The sequence below is a fragment of the Melospiza georgiana genome, chromosome 7 (genome assembly GCF_028018845.1).
Source record: "Melospiza georgiana isolate bMelGeo1 chromosome 7, bMelGeo1.pri, whole genome shotgun sequence".
Classification (NCBI taxonomy): Eukaryota; Metazoa; Chordata; class Aves; order Passeriformes; family Passerellidae; genus Melospiza; species Melospiza georgiana.
The window spans coordinates 14,137,526-14,160,022 of NC_080436.1; the positions used below are offsets into that span (position 1 = coordinate 14,137,526).

Here is a 22,497-nt window from a genome sequence, read left to right on the forward strand (position 1 = left end):
GCTGCCCCCAAGTCCTCAGCAGGCCAGGTCTCGATCTGACAGCAGCTTGAGCTGACTCCTGTCATGATGCTGCTGGGTTGATGGCAGAAGATCTTAAGGTCTCTTCCAACCTTGATGATTCTGTGATTCAGTAATGCAGGCAAGATGCCTGACCCTCATACAGTCATTTTAAAAAGACATTCAGAAAGTGTCCTATTAAATTCCTTGTCTGACATACAGTTATGTGGTCATCAAAATGCATGCAATAAACAATAGAAAGGTGAAAATAAGTTCTTGTTACACATTCATCTCAGCTTCATTAAACAAAGTTTATATTCATGAAAAATATTTCTAAAATGCAGCTGCATTTTCTTAAAAAAATTGCAACATTATGTCTAGTTCCCATTTAATTCTCCTTTATTTGCTTACAAAGTTTGTTTTTTGCCCATACAGTAAGAAACTATCCTTTTGGATACAACTTCCCAGTAACTAGGAATGCAAAAACCAGCGCCAGACTCTGGATTTGTGCAGACTTTCTGGAAGGTATGAGCTGCTTATGTGTTTAGAATATATAATATACAATATATTATATAAAATATATAATATTTTATTTATCATATTTACTATATAATGAGATAGCTAAATCCCAGATATTAACAGTGTACTTTTATTGCTACCTGAAGTGCAGTAAAAATCCACTTACTTTACTGTACATTGCACATATAAGAAATGTGCCTACATTGTATTTAAATAGTTTACTCAGTTATATTTGCAATTCCTATTGATTTTCATCTTGTATTACCCTAATTTTTTACTCCTAATTTCCTTTTTGAGGTGTTTTGCCACCAATTTAAGGTATTTAAAACTTCAGCTACAGGTTCACTTGCAAAAGGGTCATACCAAATGGTATGTAATACGCAGCAGCTACAGTTTCATCTGTGTCACTTGCTTTATTCTGGTCTGTTACTACATTTTTATTTTTGAGATTACCTAAATATTCATGGACTACCATGTTTTCAGTTAATATTTAGGACCATTAACTTTTAATTCAGACTTCAGTCAAATTAAGAACATTAGAGGAAAGAGGCAAATAAATCATGTAAATCATCATCTGGTCCTAGTACCCGGATAATAAATTCTTTTTGAAATTGTGTAACTCTGAATGATCACTTAATACTTAAAACTCACTTCTTTTTATCTTAATGCAGATTTGCATTCAAATGGCAGTTCAGGCCATTTAGTAAAGCCACAAAGTAAACACATATCATTTTTCTTGGCATCTAATCATGCTCCAGTTGTAGCAAAGAGAAGGAATGGCATGCCAAGCACCAAGGCTCTCCTGGACAGTTCTTGACCAAGAGTGTACCCAGAAGCCAGGTTTATATATATATAAACAAACAATGCAATAGGTTTTGGACCTCAGATTCAACCATGTGAATTATCATTACAATTCAGGCTTTTACTTGGCATAGAAGTGTGCAGCATAACCAGCCCCCACAAGCAAAGTGCCTTTTGAGCTGTGTGTTTTGGGAAATTAACACAGGGTTGTTTTTGTTTTGGTGTTTGCTAGTTTCCCAAGGAAGCCAGGCTTGCATACTCATCCTCTATATATTTGTGTTTCATTTCACCAATTTCAGTCAAATTTGATGGAGAAAAAGAGGCATTAAGAAATGGATTTTTCATTAAGCTTGTGCAAGAAGTGATGTGATTAGAGGAAGATAGGTTCTTAATACTATAACTTCAGGAAAAGCTGTATCATGAGCTCAGGTCTTGTTGGACATAAGAAAGTCCAGAAAGAGAGAAGCTGTTCTACATAATCTACTCCCCAGAAGTGCTTTAGTCATAGCTCACATTGTATTAGGCACTACAGGATTAATTCCTCAACCAAGATTTTTCTCAGACATGAATATGTATGCATCTAGTAAAGTACAAGTTCAGTTCCCCCATGATTAGAGCTTTCACAAGAGTCTGCATGTCTTTCCCTCACTACTTTTCATTTCTATTCAGTTTAAAGACCAGTCATAGGATCCCAAGTGACTGAAACTCATAATTCTGCTCTTAATATACATTTAAGATATACAGGCTGTGAAAATTGGCAGTGTTTTAAGTTCTTCCCTACTTTGAGTAGCTGGCAATTAACTGGAGATTTGTATATGTGAAGTGTTCCAGCGTGGGAGTTCCTCAGTGAAGTGTAAAGGAAAGTATGACCATGGGTGGAAATGCAATACTTCACATTTTATTTTGAATTTATTGCCCACAGTAGTGACATTAACACTAAATGGAAGCAAATTGGTGATTGCCTCTTCAAGACTTTAGACTTTTGTGGAATCGGAGGAAATGAAAACTCAGTGTTGGATCTGGAGGAAAACACTGCCTTGTGGAAAGGAGGAGGTAAGTTCTATTAGATTGGTTTTCTGTTTCTAAAGTTATGTAAGGTTATTTGCTCTTTATTTGGCCAGAGTTTTATAGTGGCTACAGTCCCTTCCAAGTTTCCTTGTAAGGGAAAACATACCAAAGGTATATGAGGTGTGCTGGATCAAAGCTGTATTTTAAGGGTTTTGCACCTTCAGGGCCACCCTGAGAAACTCTGTCATACATCATTCACTAAAAATGGTAGAAGTGAGGGACTTTCCAGATGCTCTCTAGAGCAGATTATGAAAATTGTAATTTCATGAAGATCCATTTTCACATAATGCTACTTATATTTAATATGTGATTTCTTTGACTTACTTTATAGAATATTGTAATGTTGGCACACAGCAAGGTAAGGTTTGTGATGATTACTGCATTACAGAAACTGATGCTTTTTATTTCAACCTTCTGAATCTCTGTAAATCTTCAAAAAACATTAATTCAGCTTACTCTAAAATTACCAATTCCTGGATCAAATTTAGCAATTAATGTCTACCTGAGCTAATGGTAGAACTGTGTACATGTAGCCAGTAAAAGAGAATGTATGTGAAGAGAGTGTTAAAGGGCTTTTGGACTTAAAAGAGATTTTGGGGAAAAGCATTGAATTAGACTAAAGTACTTCCAGGCAATTCACAGTCCTGATATTACCTGAACCACATTAAAACTGGGCTTGCTCAAATTCTGTTGTCAGAGACTTTCTGCCCTTCCAGGTCTGTAGGTATGCAAGCAGCATATAATCTACTAGGCTGTAAATTTATCATGGCTGTCTTCCTAATTACCCTGATGTCTGTCTATACATTATTATTCCATGTATTACTAATAGCTCAAAATCAGCCACAAAGAATTTAACTTGCCACTGAGAAGGAATTGCATGTTTTTCCCCCTTAAACCTAAAGGAAGTCTTTGAACTGAAAGCCAAACATCTCAAACTCTGGAGTATCTGGAGTTTCCTATTCCCTTCCTCACAGTACACTGAGATTGATGCTAAGCGTTCATATCTTTAATGTTCGGTTTTTAAAATTTAATTGTATGTTATTAATGGTTGGTATTGAAAACGGTACGTAGCTGGGAAGTTACAAACACCCAACTCCTTTTTAAACCACTCAGAGATGTCACTGAAGAGCCGGAACCGTGGATTAGCGGTTAATGACGGCTATTTTACCACTTCTGAAACGCCCTTGGCCGCAGGTGGGAGCCCAGCTGAGCTCCTTTACCGCGGCACATTCCGCGCTGCCGGAGCCCCGCGCCGCCCGCCGCCCCCGCCTCGGGAGCTCCGCGCGCCCCGCCCGGCCCAACGGCGCCGCCTCGCGGAGGCCCCTGGCGCGCGCGCGGCCGTTGGCCCTCAGGGCTCTGAGGGCTCGGGCGGGGCCTCGCCGGGGCCTTGCCAGGGTGCAGCCCCGCCCTCACGCACCTCCGCTGGCCCGCCGGTCTCCGCTTCTCCCTCTCGGTCTCTTTTGGATTAACTTCGCACCGTTTGTAATGCGATTCATTCAAATGCGTCAGTTTTACATCTGTCTGACAAAGCACAAGCTGGTCTGGCCGTATTGGGAAGTGGTAGAACCTGGGGCTTTCCCCTTTTGTGTGTAAACTCGGATAGTTAACGTGAGGGAATAGACAAGCTAAATTTTTTTTCAGGTTTCGTGGTTTACAGATCTGTGATCTTTTCAGGTTTCATGGTTTACTAGTTAAGTATTGTGTTTCTCTGTGTTCATGTCTCATTGTGTTGATTAATTCATTAATCTGTTTTAATTAACTGAAAAAAGGTGAAGAGAGAAGCAATTCTTTCAGCTTCAGACACAGAGTCCGCACAAGACACAATAAACTCAATTTTGAAAAGTGTCAGAAAGACCATTTATTTATTTGGACGTTCCCCTTGACGGTGTACAAATTGATTTTGAGGATGGATAAAGGTGCAACTGCTAAATCATCATCTGCTGTGTTCACCTCAAATGCTGCGAAAGGATGGATGAAGAAGAGGGATGGAGCATTACAAGCTGCAAAATGGAATGCTTCTTTAGCTTCTAAAATCAAAACTAAATTAATAAGTAAGTCCTGTTAAAATAAAACTGAAGTTGTATACTGTACTTAGAATGTATGTATGGCTTCAAAAGGAATAGTAATTGTGTTTAACATGATTAGCTGAAATTCTGCCTGTTACAACCATTCTGTAACAGCTAAGTATAGGTAAGTTTTCATAAAGACAATGGAAATATATATTTTTAATATAAAAATTTTTTCTTTATGTTGTCAAAACTCATATTTATTATGTGAATGTTTGAACATTTTAATTTATAAAACTTATAATATTTTAAATATTATTAAACATTTTTATGCCTGTGAAATCAATTTTAAAATGTTTTCTTCTTAAAATAACTTTTTTTTTTAAAATCCAGACTAGAGCAGAATCTATGCATGAAATAAACTTGAAACAGATGGAGTAGTCATCAGAATGACAGCTACATAGACTGTTTTATATTGGAAAGTGTTTGGCTTTGCTGCTGTGGCACCAGAGCCTACAGATAAAAATGTTGTCATATCGTGATAGTTCACACAGAGAGGGCCTGGAATTGAAGCTGTTGAAAATAATATTACCTTGTCTCCTTTAGATAACTCATCTATGTTTAAAGTATCCTTACAACAAAATAACAAAGCATTAGCTGTGGCTTTGAGTGTTGAAAAAGAAAATTCTCGCAAGCTAAAGAATGAGAAGATTTTTCTTCAGAAGGAAGTAGAAAAACTGCAGCTTCATAACATCTCGCTTCGTCAGAAACTAACCCGTTTGGTATGCTGCAAATAATATTGTTTAAACTTAGAGCAGCTAAACTAAACTTTTCTCTTTTTTTGAAACTCAATATTACTTCTTAAAGTGGTGGCTTAAAATACATGTCTCAGATTTGTGAAGTTATATCACCTGACAGCATAATATTTACATTTAATTTTACTTTGTAGCTTTTTTGGAACTATTCTGTCTATCAGTGTGTTTAACTATAGCTATTTTAGTCCCAGGTTCATCTTTATATTTATAGGTATTAAGATGAGTTTGTGCTCAATTAAGTAAAAAAAAATTGCAGCATAGATTCACCTTTTATATCTTGTCTCTTCTTACCACTTAAAATATATTTTTTTATATGCAGAATAAAACTCTTATTGGAATAGATGCATTTTTGAATGAAAACCTCTTAACTGCAATAGAAATAAGCAGTCCTTCTGAGGTAAGATGTGTTTTCAACTTTACTATATTGAACTTATCTTCCAGGGTAAGATTTTCAAAGCATCAAATTGAGTGCAATGTTGAAATACTATTTGTGTTGTAAAACATTGACCCCCAATTCCTTAAAACTTGGGGTTAAACCAGCATATTACAATAAATTTATTATTATTGTTCTGAAAATTTAGGATTTAATCTGGTTTCCAAAGTGTCTGAAAGTTAAATATCAGTTAGCCTGAAAGAAGAATCATGTGGTTAGAAAAAAAAAAAGCTTAGCACTTCAGTATGTAGTGAGCAAGCTACCTGCCTTCCTTGCCTAGTGCTGCAATGAATATCTTAGATCTGGAAACTTAACCAGAAAACATAGTCCGTGTTAGTCCTTGTGTCATGGAGAAAATACAATTAATTTTTTAAAAAAGGAAAATACTGTGTTGTCTGTTCTCAACTTGCTTAGTGTTGCTCCGTGCTTCTATTTGTATAATGTAGTTTGTAGGAGTTATAGCTACATACAGAAAGTGTGTACATTCCTTTGGGATAAAAGTAGGTTATATATTTTGATGAATTTTGTAACAAAATATTTTGCTTTAAAATTATTGCATGTGTTTGAATATCATGTATCTTCCACTAGTGCATGTATCTTTTTCCCATTCATTTTGTGGGGTTTTTTTCCCTGTGGATATTTCCAGTACTTGAAACATAAGAGAATATTTAACTGTTTGTATTTGCCTGCTGCTCTTCCTTTGAAAGGCTCTCCAGAGCTCCTTTCCGCTGTCAGCTGGCCCAAGCAGCCCTACTGGTGCCAAGCTCCGGAGTGCACATCAGTCAGCTCGGTAGGTGCTTGTGTCAAGTGCCAAGGTGCTGGGTGTCTGTGCCTTCTCTTACAGCTGATCTTTGCACCTTGTCCTGGGTAGTTTTGAGGTGATGAGAAACCATTTCCTGTTTAATCCAGAAATAACCTGTTTGCAGCTCAGAATTTAGAGAGAGAGCAGTAGATGAGACTTGTGTTTGAGTAACTCACTGCTTGGATCATGTGATCTCACCAGCCCAAAGCAGGATTTGCTATCATCAAAAATACATTTGCCCCAAGACAGAACACAATATCATACTTGAGTTCTTGTTTTCAGCTATTATACATTGTTAAGAGAACATTTTGAACACTTGAATGTCATGATGGAAATTGTCATAAAAATCTTCACAGTAAAATTTTCTCTTTTCAGATCTGTAGAATTGCCAGCAGAGCTTCCTTTCATTGCTACAGCTAATGCAAAGCAGCAGGGTAGCCCTTCTCTGGGTGAAGCATCAAATTCTTACAAGTGTACCACTAATTTGATAGAGGAAATGCATTCAGATCAAGTCAAGTTTGCATCACTCTTGTCTCCTGGTACAAATAATCAAAAGTTCATTGAAACAGAACCAATGGTTGACAAGAATAGATTTTTGAAAGGTATGATGTATTTCTGTGAAAGTGATTTATTTTTTACGCTCTCTGAGAATTAGTATTTAATAATTCATTATTCGATGTGCAATACAGAAGGTATAGTAATATTCATAAACTGTAATAAACTAGTGAAAAATAAATGCTCATCCATAAGTATAGGTGTCCTGACAATCACTTATAGAATAATACTCATTGAAATTACATAGCTAAGATAACCAAATAATAGCTCAAGTAGTTACAGAAAAATAGTTTTATTTATGTCCAATTTGGAAAGTCCAACTTCAGTAAATTATGAAATTAGCTTCAGTTTACTAAATTTTTAAGGACCAACCATGGAATGTGTGTATTCAGTTTAAAAATAAAAAGTATAATTTTCCATACTTCTGGTTCAGTCTTCAGTAGTTTTATGCAGGTAACTACACTCCATTCCTCTTTTCCCCAAGCTGCTGAAATTTTTCTCTTTGCAGAAAATCAACTGTGTGCAGAGTTAAGTTGCAATAGTGCCTACCAAGCTCATGAAAAAAATACACAATTCTTAGAACAGTCTGAGGAGCCTACAGAAAAATATCATGGTAGTTTATTGCCATCCTATGAAAATGTGACTGCAAGAAAGAAAAATGCAGTACTTTGTAAGTCAAAAACTCAACCTCATATAAAGGATTTTGATATAAAATGTAGGCCATTGAATCTGCATCATACCATCAACAGTAGCAGCAATGCCAATTATAGGAATTTGCAGGAAGGTTCAAGTGACTTGTCTTGCCTTACTCTTTCACCTCTTAAATTTAGCAGTGAAAGTAAGACAGATTTTAACAAGCTGCTTTTTACTGACAAGATGAAGCCTGAAGAAACTATCTATGATGCTGATATGGAGTTGACTGCCAGTGATGCAAGTGAACTACTCACAGTTACAGCAAAAGGCAATTATAAACTGCACCAAAATAAAATTAATAATGCCAGTTCTGACAAAATACTACCAAATTTCAGAAAAGTAAAATATTCTAAGAAGGATAAAGAAAAAATTAAAAGCAAGACTGAAGTCCATTCAAATCTGCATGCAGAAGAAATGCTCTCTAGGGCTGAGAATAGTCAAACTTCAGTAACTACTGATTCACAAACTCAGCTATTCCAGAATCAGACAGAACAGCTACCTACAGGGAATTCTGTAGAGCAACAGAACAGAACAAGTAAAGCTAAGGATTCCAGGAGGACATACCAGGTTAATGTAATGAATCCAAGAAAACAAGAGACAAATAAAGGAACATTCTCAGAAATGTTTGGAGAAGTGGAAAGCAGAATACAAAAAACAGACTCATGCTCAACTGTTAACAAGATCCCACCAGAAGTTTATTATGCTGAAAATTTACCATTCCAAGATAACATTTCTGATGTATTGGCTTTACAGGAGGGCTTTCTGAATACAAATGAGAAAGATACCAAACCAACAATAAAGAGGAAGACTTCTCAAAACCTTTCCAAAGCAAACACAGAAAAATCCTGTAGAGAGGAAAATGACCAGTACGGAGAATATATTTCAAAAAAATCTCAAACAGATATAAACCAATGTGACAACAGCAAGAGAAAACAGGACCAGAAGAATATTATGCAGCGAAAAAGCAACAGAAAAAGTAGTCACAGACAAGGTAGAGAAGCTGAAAATGACAGCCCTCATAAAGTTAGTCAGAAAGTAGAACAAAAGAGCAGCCATTTTTCACCAGGCAGATTGAAGCGTACATTGGCAAGGGCCAGCCGGAAAACATGTGTGATACCAAAGGAAAATCTTACACGGGTCTCAGTTTGTAAAAATAAAGAATTAAAACACAAGGGTTCATTGCTTGCAGAGGCTGGAAAGAAAGCAGCTGTAACTCAGCAAATGCAAGTATCTTTAGTTACTCAGAATGGTGTAGCTCTGAATACACCACAAGCTAAAGAGCAGGTTGATGATGATGCTAACAGGTTAGAGAAGATAGATTCCTCAGCAGTGGCAAGTGAACCCTCCCACATAAGTAATTTTCCTGATAAGCATGTAAAGCAGAAACAGAGGTTTAGTTCTGATATTACTGAGACTAGACCAGAAAAAAGTTATTTCAGGCATATTGCTCAGAGGGGTCAGAATATTTTGGATGACCAGGAAGTCCCTCATGAAATGAATTCCTTTGTGAGTAAGTTGAAGCCTGTGATTGAAGTTGAATGCTCTAAGAATGTGCCATTTAAGGCAGATAGTTCTTCCCAGGAAAGTCTTCTCGATACGGAGCTCCCAGCTCTTGATAACCACAATGCTTCCATCAACTTCTCTAAACTGAAAAGCTCTGAAATCCACAGGCAAAATGATCATAATGAAGCACCAGATGCTGAAAAAACAGAACAAAATATGGATCATATTTCTAAACACAGCAACAAAAATACTCTGACACCTTGTCATGGTAAGTGTGTGGGCTAGAAAAAGCAAGGCATTTTGAATTAGGTAGTGCCTGAAACAGTGGTAACATGTTTTCTCTTAATTCTGTCCTCTCATTGCTTGTTAAGAGCAGATAAAACAGGAGTGGAAAAGGGCAAGAATGAAAATCACCAAAATCTTCTATATCTTGTATCAGTTACAATATCTTTTTAAATTGTGGTGACTAATATCCTTGTTATGTTTCAATATATCCCAAGATGATACTTAGTAGCGCAGATATAAGTAGTCTACATTCTTGAGAAACAATTTTAGTTAAAACATGCATTCCTTTTTTGAAGAATTCCATTATATTTAAAAAGATGGGCATAGAAAGACAAAATAGCTTGAGCTTTTATCCAAGAGAAACAAGATAGGGCTACACTGTTCCCTTCTTAAATGGAAGATATATCTGGACTTAAAATTTCATTTTTGTTTCTTTAGAAACACTGCAACTCAACAGGAATTCCCATATCTAAAAGTATGTTGAGTAGGTTTTTCTACAACTTGCCCATGGGCCAGCTTTGATGTACCAATCTCTTTTTTAAAGTACGATACATAAAGAACATAAGAAAACTTTAATATAATCTGAAAGATAGGTTTAAATTCTTCTATAATAAATCAAATTATCATAATACAATATGATGGAGTTCATAAAATGGAGTTATGCTGAGTACCTTCAGCATAGGAGCAGTAATCAACGTGGCTGAATTGCAAAACACATATCAAAAATAATTACTAATTGAAGTTTACATAATGATTCACAAAATATTTAAAATGAAGCATGTAAACTGCTGTATTTACAGGGAGAAAAGCTCTCCAAGAACTGACAAATACTAGTATACAATTTCAGACTTCTGTACCTAAATCCCCCCAAACTTTAGAAGATTCAGCAGCACCACTGAGACGGGGCAGACCCACTGTTTCCTACAAGGAACCCAGTCTTCAGAGGTAGGTACACATAAATTGGGGCTTTTGTTCTTGTCCTTTGTGTACCTAACTACCCCCAGTAAAGATCGCATGTTAAACCCCTGAATAAACAGTGGAGCTCTCACAAATCCTTTGCAAAGATACTTCAATGTTAATATAAGGCTTCTCCAGTTAGTGTGGCAGAATTTCCAAGTACTAAAGTAAGACAACAGTAGTATTCAAATTCTAAAATATAGTTTGGACTAATAGAAAATAATAGTGAATCTTAATGTTTAGCATGATATAATCCCCTTTAGAGATTAATAATTATGAATGTTATACTTAAAGGTAAATTATACCATAATTTATGTCCTTGTAATATAATGTCCTTGTAATCTTGTCAAATGGAAAGGAAATTTATGTACTAATATTATATAATTCAGTCATTTAAATTTAACTATCTGTATGTAATATAAAAAATTATTTAAGATATAATCATTTGATAGTTGGTTATATTGGATATATTATTTTATAATTAATTTGCCTCTTATTATTCTTGGTAAGTTTAGTGGCAGAGGATTTTATAGATTATTGAAAGACAAGACATAAATTGTGAAATAACTTCTGAAATTTAAAAGGGAATTTGAAACCCAAACTTCCATTAAGAAAACTAATATATTTGCTCTTACATAAATAGATCTAAATATAAATGGACCTTTAAGTTCACTACTTCTGAAAATATTCTGTGGGATTTTTGCCAGAAAGTTGTTGAGGTTTTTCTGTTTGGTTTGGATTTTTTTAAAGTATAATATTAATTTAAGGAACAGTTCCACTGTGTTGAGTGTGTGTTAGTAGGATGTGTATTCATGAGGTAAAGACAGTAGAAAGGCTTCCCTGGAACAGGGAAGAGAGTGAAAGGATTATCCCAATTTACTTTATGACAAAGGTATAAAAAGCCTTTTTTTCTGGCAATACTGTGGTAGGAGAGGATGAATGCACAAACTGAAAAAAAAATAGAGCACTGTTCTCATACAACCTCAAAATATTTTTTACTTCTGTGAGTAAGCTAACAGTTGAAGCAGTGAGTGAGGAAAAGTAGGAGCTAAAAGTAATGGAGAAAGTCTTCACTTTACCACTGGCAATTCAGAAATATTTATGCCAGATAACTTATAAAAAAAATGGTAAGGTATTAGAGTCACACTTTTATTACTTGACTTATATGTTAAAATTCTACAGTATTATACACTGACACATTGCCACTCTTTTACCCCAAAATGATAAGTTCTGTATTTCTGAGAAATGGTAACTAATAACAGAAAAAAATGTTGATGCCAATCTAAGATTTTAGATTCTTGTCTCCTATTTATATTACAGTTAAATTTACACTGTCCTGAATGGGTGCTGTTAAGTGTTCAGTGTAAACAAGTTTTGAATTTTTTTTTATAGAAATATCACATCCTAATATGATAGAGGTCACATATTTCCAGCATTATTTTGGAAAGCAGTAGTGTCTTGCTTTTTCATGCATACTTATTTTCCACGAGTTTAATTTCTTTAGTGTATCAAGCTTTCATTAATGCTATTTACCATGTGAATTATTATGATCACATTAGTGTAGTTGCACATGTGCTTGATGATATTCATACCTGATGTTTTTTACTTCTTTTCTTTACAGCAAATTAAGGAGAGGGGATCGATTTACAGATACACAATTCCTGAATTCCCCAGTCTACAAAGTAAAAAATAAAGGAAATTTTAAAAGCAAATCAAAATTTTATTGAGGAAGAGAGAATTGCCTTTATGGACAATACTTCTAAAATGGGTACAATTGTTTATGTATATATGTAAATGTTTAGCAATATAGACTCTTTGTTGTTCTTTGATTAGTAAGGTCTTCCACAGTGAAATTTTCTGGAGAAGAACCTCTGTAAAAGGGGCACAGAATACTTTACTGAGGAAGGCTTATACAGGTGAGGCTCACTCCTGTTTTGCATCTCAGGTCAGTAATTTTTAATCTGTTCAAATGGTTTGCAGCATTTCTTAAATTATTAGAAAATATATGTTTTAATGAGAAATAAAAATAAACGAGCTTTGGCAATTGTACTGTGAGTTTTTCATGTTTATTTTGAGTGGAACCAGTTCTCAGTGCTGGTTGGAATGGATACACGCATACCAAATTTTTATGAATTTATTGAAATAGATGGAGATAGTCTTTTTTGATAGTTGACTTTTGGATTTGACAGAATCACACTGAGATTTGAATAAGGAAATCTCATTGAGAAGTAAATAATTGAGGGAAGCCAAGTGCCCACAGTATGTGCCAGAGGTAGCAAGGAAGAAAAAAGCACTGCAGTAGGAATTCAGTAGCAAATAGTGTCTAGAGAAAGCAACACCTTGAGTTTCCAATTGAGACTGCCCATGTGACAAGTAATACAATAATGTCATACCATGCAGATTTCAGGTTTTTGTACTGCTTCCCCTCTGCCTTCCAGAATGTGCTGTCAGCTGACAGTTTTCTGGTAGTACCTGATTTGTAGATGCTACCAGAGGCTCACTACCTGCACAGCTTTTACACATTACAATAGATAAGCTTCAGGTTAATTTTGCAACAGAGAGGCATTTTTAATGAGATAGAGATCCAAATTAACTTATTTTGGATATAGATAGTGGTTCTTCATGCATATGCAGTAGATGTTACTAGTTTACACAGGCTTAAAAATTTATCAGACACATTAATGGAAGAAAAATCTAGGAAGAATTACCAGAAAAACCATTTCTGGCATAGGGTGTTCCTGAATTGCAAATTTTTGAAGGCTGGAAGATGATTCTGGAGAAGCCTTACTATGCCTTTTACCAATTTTTGTACCTTTTCCAAGGACATTCCCCGGTTACCCTCTCAGAGACCAGTTCTTTGGTTAGCTTGACCTTTTGTCTAATACAGCATGTCTCTTTTTAAGAGGTGTAACTGATATTCTTAAATTTATAATGTATTCTTTAAAAGTATATTCTTAAAATACAATATATTCTTTTAAAAATTATAATATATTCTTTAAAACATTCTTTTAAATGTACTCTTTGTACTTCATTGTAATTACATTGTAAGCTGGAAGCTAATGGAGAAATTAGTGCTTTAACAGATGTTTAAGACAAGAAGGTGGTTGGGAGCAGATGGCATTGATTTGCAATCAGGAAATCAGGCTTTATGAACCTGATAGACTTCTCCAACTAGCTTGGTGGGTGAGGGCAGAGCACTACATGTTTGTCTCAATTATAGTAGGGCTTTTGATATTTTCTCTGATAACATTCCACAGACAAACTGACAAAGTATGGATTTGTTAAGGGCACAGTGAGGTGAGTGGAAAAGCTGGAAGGCTGTGATTAGTGCCAAATGGTCCAGCTGGAGGCAAAACATTAGAGCTCATTAGGGTTTCACACTGCTGCCAGCAGTGATGAACACGTTCACTAACAACCTGTATGAGCCAGTGCACCCTACACAAGTCTGCAGGTGATCGGAAACTGGAAGGAGTGGCTGAAATACCCCATGGTTCTGTCACCATTCAGAGGATCTGGTCCGGCTGGAGAAATGTGCTGAGAGGAATCTCAAGAAGTTCAATAGGAGGAACCTACATCCTTCTCCCGTGAGTTGCCAGAATTTCAGCTGTGTATTTTGACAGAAAAGGACTGATACATATCAGAACACACTCCTGGATGTAACTTTCAGGTGTGTCCATTCCACATGTAAGTCTGGAACTATAACCATAAACACTAAGAGGCGTAAATGTGTTATCTACAAACACTTAAGTAATACCACAACTGTTTTCTACTGTGGTTATTTTGTTATGGTCTGTAGCCCTAAGGCAGCTTCCTCAAGACCCTGTAGGACTTTCCATATATGAATTTAGAGTTAAATGTATCACTAGTGAGATAGTTTACAAAGGGGGCATGTATTCCCTAAACAGAGAGTTGTCTAGCTGTGGTTATCAGTTGCAAAGATCATGTAGAGATTGTAATTATACAGCAGTAAGTAGAGCAAGGTGTTTTCATATAGAACCTTGCAGTACAAATAGAGTATTCAATCAGTATGACAGTTCTTCCAATAAAAAACTTACCTCATCACCCAGGCAATGTCATCTGCACTGCAAAACAGCTGTTAACATTATTTGGGAAGTTTCAGCAGGCAGACTTTTTTCTTTCTGGTACATGCTGTGTACATCACCACATTTGCCAAGACTATTGTGAAGAGGGGCAGAAATGGTTGGGAAGATAGATTCTATCCTTTTTCAATGTTATTTTTTAGAAGGAAGTACACATAGAAATTATTAAGCATTTTTCCTTGGCTTTTGTTACTAAGTTTGAAATTAATTTATTTTATTTTTAGTTGAAATGTTCTTGCTAGCTTCCACTATTCATCAACATCAGCAGCTGTGTCATTAGAAACCATCAAGAAATACCTGTTAAAACTTGTGTTCCCAGTGCTGGCACTGCAGCAGCAAAACACAATGGTTTTTTAAATGGTTGTTTCTCTCTACTGCCTGTGGTTTGAAAGCTAGAAACAGAGGCACATGTTTTATCTTCCCAGAAAATAAATAATCTCACTGGGGACTGGCTTAATTATTTTTTCAGTGAAGGTCCTGTTGTTCCACACAGCCTCAGGTGTTACCAGCTAGACTGCTAGGGTGTCCCAAATACAAGCATGAAATTTTCAATAAAAGTAAAAGGCCTGGGGGTTTATGCCTTCATTTCTTCCATTCCTTTAGTATAGATATCCTTCCAAGTAAAAAAGTATAAAGAAAGTGGCCTGAAGATCACAGAAGCTAAGTAACTGTAAAATCATATTATTGCTACTGCCCCTCTTTCCTTGTTTTCTCCATCCTCACTCTTGCTGCTGAAATTGATGTTCAATAATAGAACACAGAGAAAACTCACTTTGTTATTTCCTAGGTTGCATTTCTTTTTATTGTTACAAAAAATGATAACATAAAAGCAGCATAAAGAATGCTGCATTGTCTTTGACACTTCACTATATGTGATTGTTTTACCAGGTCATTTGATATATTAGAAGCTCTTTCCAGGAAAATTATGAAAAAGCAGCTCATGATTTTTGACATAAAAATCTATTTGTAGCAATCACCAAGAATTAGGAGAATTTTGCTGAGAATAAGGTAATTTGAACTTCTTTTTATCGTTTTAAATTTGTTTTTTCTCATGTTTACTTAATCTAATTGAAATTTTGTAGGAAAGTAATTCCATATATTTTGATTATACAAAAAGAGGAAAGTATTTTTTCTATAAGACCTTTCCTGCACAACTAGCCCTTACAAATGGTTGATACCTGAACCTTACTGCTGATTATTTTGTGAATGCAAATATAGCAAAAAAATCACATTGGTCTCATGATCACTACATTGCTGGATTTTATCTCAATTTTAAATTACTCTTGGTGATATTATAAGAACCCGATAACAGTGCACAGTGTTAACGTTGCTGTTTAGCTCTGCAAGAACACCTGTGTCCTTTGAGAAAGTGTGAGGCACGACTTCGTTTTTCAACACTTAAATAACACTTTAGAAAGCTGAAGTAAATCAATATTTGTTGGGAACAATGTCCATGTTACCGCCTTGGCTCGGCCCCGCACTCCGCGCCCGCCCCGCGGCCCCGCCCCGGATAACGAGGCGCGCCCAGCTGCGCGGCTGTCCCTGCTGCTCCGGTACCGGGCTGCGAACCATGGCGCAGCAAGCGGCCGCGGCGGCTCAGGAGCTCGTGTTCTATGTGAATGGGAGGAAGGTGAGTAAAGGCCGGAGAGAGAGGGGCTGCTGTGCCTGAAGCAACCCCGAAGGGCATAGGTTTGGCTTCCTCAGATTTATTCGAACGAGTGTAACCGAAGCCTCGCACAAAGCTCCGGAAGAAGGTTGGATGGTTGCATCCCATTTTGGCTAGCTCTGCTATGTTTGGGAGAAAAAGCGTGTCAAAGTGAAACACACTTTCAGCTGGGTATCAAACTTGGCTGGTAAGCAAACCCCTTTTTTCACTTGGATGTCTCTCTTGTCATCTTTGATGGTGTCAGGTTTTCAGAGGCACAACTGAAAACAAGACTTTAGTGCCCAAATTTGGACTATTGAGCGTTAAGATAATATTGCTAGGACTGGTTGTTGATCCAAACCAAGTGTTAGGAACTAGCTGATTCTAAGTGACCAAATAAGAAATTCTGTACTCGATCAAGAATGTGGATATTTCTGTTGTCAGTTTCTTACAGCAAGTGAAGGTTAATATAAATAAAACTAGAAAAGAAATCGCTACTGCCGATAGCCTTACAGACTTCCTCTAATGTTTATTCCAGTATGTTAGAGTGCCAGGGAGACTTTAAAATCTGCAAATCATTAGTTAGTTCTTTATGCTGTCTTTAAAGTTCTGCATTTTTATTTCTAGTGTGGCCGAAGGTCAGTTCCCTCAGTATAAAATTTCACTGAGCACGAGTTATTTTTAGTACTTGCTAGGTGCCCTAACACTTCTTTTCTGGAAGTGTATGTGTCTGAAAAGGAATTTCCAGGAATCCAAACTCTCCTGTGGTGTTTGGCAATTAGTGTAGTACTATGAGAGAGAACCAGAGAAGGATTCTCTTCTGGCCTTGTGTGAATGTAGTCTGTGCCCTGAATTACGAAATGCCTTGGTTTCTTAATTAAACCTTGTTTTTACTTTCTTGCTGTAGATAATAGAGAAAAATGCTGATCCTGAACAAATGCTCTTGGCTTATCTGCGAAAGAGGCGTATCCTTTTCTTGTCTGTTCCCTAAAGTCACTCATGAAAGCCTTACTCAAGTAAAATTCTAAGAAATTTTAATTCAAGGTTTATTTACCAGATTAAGGAAGTTGTGATAGCTTTAAGATAAATCAACTGCACTAAATGATGTCTCTTTCTCAATCCAAATATTCTTCAGTTGAGCTGCTGTATTTTTAGCCTGGCTTTTTAAAGAGATTAATTATGCCATCAGACACAATGAATATGTGTCTGTGTTCTTCCCCTCCCCCTCATAAAGAAGTCTAAAAACCTAGGGGTCAGTAACTTGACAGAATAAAAGTCCCCAGGCTTTGTAATAGTCTCTCTCCTAGTAAAGGGGAGATCTTGTGATGAAAACCTGAGACTGTGGGAATTTTGTGGGGCAAAAAGGCATCTTCTTTTGGTGGCATTGGAACATTAAAGTAGCTGTTTGTTGATTCACAGTTTTAGACTGGCCACTGTTCCAGATTCACAGAAATGAACACTTCTCTCAGAAGTGTGATCCTTCAGATGTGATGCAAGGCAAATATCCTGTCTATAAATGGGCCTTCTGGGAGAAACTGGGAAATTTGTTTTAGTGTTCCACTGGAATTTCAGATATACAGCTGATTTGCCCATTACATATTTCTTCCTTTCCAGTTTTCACTTGGAGAAGTAATTTTCACTTGCCTTTTCTGTCACAACTTACTCCTCTTCCAAAATAAATTATAATCAAGTTTTCTGTTTTCTTGGGAAGAGGATTTTGGTCATGTAACTTCTTAGCTTCCATCTTGCTTTCACTGAAAATTTATTCCAATATAGAACAGAATCCAGTACATATGCTGATACCAAACAAATTCTGTGTTCCTTAGGAGTTTAGGAAAAAAGGTTGTCTCAAGCCTTTGAGTGGAATAAAGCCCAGAATGGAACCAGATAATTATTTTCCCTAATGACAGCATTTTCAGTCTGTCTTACAGGAACTAAGTATGGCTGTGGAGGAGGTGGTTGTGGTGCTTGCACAGTGATGATATCAACTTATGAGCCAGCTTCAAAGAAGATACGGTATCCTCAACAGAATATTTTGAAACTGCAGAAAAATTTATGATTGTTGATACCATTTCCAGATATGAAACCTTAAAAACAGAGTTGTAGAACTTGTACTTAATAGTAGAAGTATCTAGAGGAAAGGTCGCTTTAATCCAAAAGGAGAATGCTGGAAAAATTGCTGTTCCCTACTTTTCTCCTTCAAATACAGTTGACAGATTCCTTGTGGGCAAGCGAGACAAGAGGACAATTAGAAAAGGCTGAGGTATTAAGGAAGACGTAAATTCCGTTGAATTGTCCTTATAGATGTGCTTTTATATGGGGGTCAAGAGACATAGCTAAAAAGTGATCACTTCTCATTCCAAATGTTAATAGTGGCTGCTTTGTATGTAAGTATGAGCTATGTCTTGATTGACCGAAAAATAATACTCAGACTTGTTTATTAAGATAATATTCATGTTCTTTATTCCCCTTTATGTTCCAAAGACACTATTCAGCCAATGCATGTTTGCTCCCCATTTGCTCCTTGTATGGTGCAGCAGTGACTACAGTGGAAGGTATTGGAAGTACCAAAACCAGGATTCATCCAGTTCAGGTGAGAGTGCAGTATCACTGTATAGGAAGATTACTGATTTCTTTTTTGGATTGAATGGATTTAGTGACAGTGCTTTAAGGGCATGGGAATTTAATAAGATTGTTGTTTTCCCTGCTAAGTGACAACAGAGGGCAAGTTAATATTGACAGTCTGATCAAGTAGTTGATACGTGATGATTGTTGGAGTGGGTCAGGCTTTGCTCTCTTTGGGCTAATGACACATCTTGGACAGTGTCCCTTTGGTTCATGTTTTAGTATAAGTGCAAAAAAGACAGAAGTCTACTGAAGGTTACTTAGCTTCTTTAGTAACATGTGCATCAACATCACACCCAAAATAATTATTTGCGTTTGATATTGTTTTAAATGTTTTACTTAAAAAGTCTGGTTTATTACCAAGGCAACATTTTGTATGGCATCACCTATTTAAGAGAGCATTCATTAGAATGGAGATGAGTGCTGGAAGGAGTGTTGTTTGTGGTATTTTGTTTCAGGAAAGACTTGCCAAGTGCCATGGCTCCCAGTGTGGGTTCTGCACACCTGGAATGGTGATGTCCATATACACTTTGCTAAGAAACCACCCAGAACCAACTTCAGAGCAAATGATTGCAGCTCTGGCTGGTAAATATTGCCACTTTTTAGTTTGCAGGTGTGTTCCTGAAGCATTTCTTCAGGTGCTTTGTGAGTGCTTGTCTGTGTGAGTATACATGTCTGCATGCATGGAGAGTTGCTGCTGGGTGGAGGCCTTGTATTCCCTGTCATTCTTTTATCCTGGAAAATAAAACACAGAGCTGTGGATTGTTTCAGGTGCTCAAAACGTCCCCATATGTGTCTTTTGAAATGCTTAAAATCAGATGTGCAAAAATTATGTCATATTGGAGAAGCAGCTGCATCTGAGCGTCTCCAAGGTCCCTTTATACCTGGTGTTGAGAATGTCATCAACCTTGCAGGACAGGCCCTTTGCAGTAGGATTAAAACAGATAGTCTGCATCTCTTGGCCTTATCTTCAGTAAGGGAAAGTGTGAGCATTTATTGTAGGTAAAACTGCCTTCTGTCATCTGTTGTGCTCTAGAGCCACAGTGGAGCTAAAGACATTTCCTGTTGCTGTGTGGTGAGTTTAAAGGTGTAATGTTAGTTTCCTTCACCTCTAGAAAAAAAGTCAGGGGGAAGAGAACAATGTTTTGAGTGGGTAAAAAATACTGTACAATCTCTTATTCTCCTGCTGACCTGGAGCCAGCATTCACTGTAGTGCAGATCTCAACTATTTCATACGCCTCTTGAAACAACAGCATTTTTTGTCAGGAGCTGCAAGGTCCTAAGTCTTGTGTCACTGTTCTGTTTTTTATTTTTGAGAGCTGACACTTCTCCTTGAGCTTAAACACACGACTCACGCAAATATATGACGTTCTAAAGCCACATCTTTAGAGCAAAACCTTTTCTGACTGATTTCCTTCCTTCAGGGAACTTGTGCCGCTGTACTGGATACAGGCCAATCTTAGATGCCTGTAAAACCTTCTGTAAGGTAAGAACTACTGGTGATAGGAGTGCTAGAATGGGGCCATCAGTGTATATGCATATACAGGCCATCAAGATTTTCACTGAGATCATCCCTTCCCTCTGTTTAAAGGTGTCATTCTGAGTAAATGGCCTAACGCCTTAGAAAAATTGATAAACAGAAGTGAACATGGTGTCTAGCCTGGATTATGAGGAGTAATCTGAAGTAACTCCATGTGGTTTACTGTGATTTAGTACTGGCATGAATAAAAGCAGAATTTCAGTCCACGTTCTTAGAATTTATCACGCACTGCAATGTGTCAGAAACCTACCAAGGAGAAATGGGAGTGAACAGTTGGTAAAGGAAGCAATACAGACCATCTACATCTGCTCTCACAATGTCAAAAGAATTCTACACAGTGGGAATTATTTTGTATTAAGGATGTCAACATTTGATGACTTAAAATAATTTTTTAATATCATTCCTTTAACACTTAATCCTTCTAATTCAGCTTGTTATTCAACTTCATCTTGAACTTTATTGAAATACAGAGTCACTCTTATCTTAGGAGCTTTAACTCATTGCCATTCTGGGCAGTATGTCACTAATGGGATTTTCCTATTTTAGGAATCCATTTGTTGTCAAAGAAAAGCAAATGGAAAATGTTGCTTGGATCAGGAAGATAATTTGTTTGACAATGAAGAGAAGGTAAAGTTTTAAATATAATACTGACCCTGCTTCGATATAATACTTAGAGAAAGAATATTGCATATAGTATTTGATAAATATGATATTTTATTATTCCTCATGAGAAATTTGGAAATATTTTGAAAAATTGAGGATTCTATGTGTAAATTTGCATGGGGAGGCTCTGATAGCACTATCTGTGTCAGATAGTTGGTATAAGGTAGTTTGGGTCTCCAGAGCTGAGATTTGAACAGCTCTTCAGGGTCAGTACTATTAATAGTCTGAGCTTTACCAATACAGTGAGAATTGTGAAAGACATTAGGGCATATGTGAAATTTGTTTAAATCAATGATCAGTGATGCTCTGAGTACTGGTATCTTAGGAAAACTGCTGGCTTGACTCTGAAGAATTGATACACTCTAAAAAATTATAGCTATGATTGTGATTTTATGTGAAAACTCTTATCCATACAAGTATTTCACCTTGTTCTTAATTTTCTTTCAGTAATAGCTGATCTACCTCTTTGGGTTTTCAGTACTTTAGGTTGGCATGAAGCTACTTTGTTATAGTAGAACTACAGGAAGCCTGTCCTTAGTCCTTCAGTTGCTTGCTTCTGCACTGTCATTTGTGTTAGCAGTAACATTTAAGAAAATATTATGAACACTTCTTTCACCTCAGCACCTCCAAATGATGCATGGTGATTTAAAAACAATCCAAATGATAATGAAATTACTAAATTTTTTACGAACTTCAGTCGCAGTCTATTGGTTTGGCTTTGCTTTTGCTTTTATTATTGTTTTGTGAAATTAATGATGAGAAAATTCTTGGTCTTTGCTTGTCTTCTTTTTAAGGTGTCCACCAGCCTGTTTTCAGCAGATGAATTCCAGCCCTTAGATCCCACCCAGGAGCTTATCTTCCCTCCAGAACTAATGGTAACTTTTGCTGCTTATAGACTATTTGTTGCTCTGTTCAGAATTAATTCTTAAGTCCTGCTTAGCAGTAATTCATCAGAAGAAATGTCAGAACGTTTTAATGTTAGTATACTCCTTGTTGTTTTTATGCCCAGTAAGCTTATTGAATATTTGCATACCAAAAAAAAGTCATATTGGGAAAATGAAGCTGCAGAGTTAGATGTCAGGTGAGAAGATAAAGAAGCAACTTAAACTCAATTTTCAGTCCAGCAGCTGAAGATAAAAATACTTCACAGCAAACTGAATGGCAAACAATTTTTAACATTGGAAAACAGTTTTGTGGCTTAATAGTTGTGTTAGTCTGTTCTCAGATGGCCACCCAGATCAGAGAGTGTTTAGCCCCTGTGATTAAGGTATGCCAAAGATATAAACAGCTGGAATTGAAAGCGTTAGGCATCCTTAATTATTGACAGCATGTTTGCCCTAGAAAAACTGAATGCTGTTTGTTTTACTTTATTACCATTGTAGAGATTCAAAGCCAGATTCTGTAGTTAGCTGACTGCTTCTGGAGAAAGATTGATGACTGCAGGACAGGAGTTCTTTACTGTGTCTTTGTACCAGCACTGGTTCACAAGC

General features: G+C 36.6%; 2 protein-coding genes across 2 annotated transcripts in view; both read left to right on the forward strand.

The window, feature by feature from the left end:
* Positions 1 to 437: 437 nt before the first annotated feature.
* SGO2 (shugoshin 2) lies at positions 438 to 12,408 on the forward strand. The gene is made up of 10 exons (XM_058028170.1): positions 438 to 522; positions 2,240 to 2,370; positions 4,155 to 4,436; positions 4,998 to 5,173; positions 5,526 to 5,603; positions 6,347 to 6,429; positions 6,817 to 7,043; positions 7,505 to 9,460; positions 10,278 to 10,422; positions 12,056 to 12,408. Exons 3-10 carry the CDS (start codon positions 4,292 to 4,294, stop codon positions 12,159 to 12,161), a joined length of 2,916 nt encoding a protein of 971 aa, XP_057884153.1. The 5' UTR covers positions 438 to 522; positions 2,240 to 2,370; positions 4,155 to 4,291; the 3' UTR covers positions 12,162 to 12,408.
* A 3,644-nt stretch (positions 12,409 to 16,052) lies between these two features.
* AOX1 (aldehyde oxidase 1) overlaps positions 16,053 to 22,497 on the forward strand; it is a 36,913-nt gene continuing 30,468 nt past the window's right edge. Inside the window, exons 1-8 of the mRNA XM_058027638.1 lie at positions 16,053 to 16,164; positions 17,087 to 17,144; positions 18,099 to 18,195; positions 18,664 to 18,772; positions 19,263 to 19,389; positions 20,229 to 20,290; positions 20,891 to 20,971; positions 21,802 to 21,882. Of these exons, the coding sequence (XP_057883621.1) occupies positions 16,105 to 16,164; positions 17,087 to 17,144; positions 18,099 to 18,195; positions 18,664 to 18,772; positions 19,263 to 19,389; positions 20,229 to 20,290; positions 20,891 to 20,971; positions 21,802 to 21,882 (675 nt within the window). The 5' untranslated portion in view covers positions 16,053 to 16,104. The remainder of the gene's footprint in view (positions 16,165 to 17,086; positions 17,145 to 18,098; positions 18,196 to 18,663; positions 18,773 to 19,262; positions 19,390 to 20,228; positions 20,291 to 20,890; positions 20,972 to 21,801; positions 21,883 to 22,497) is intronic.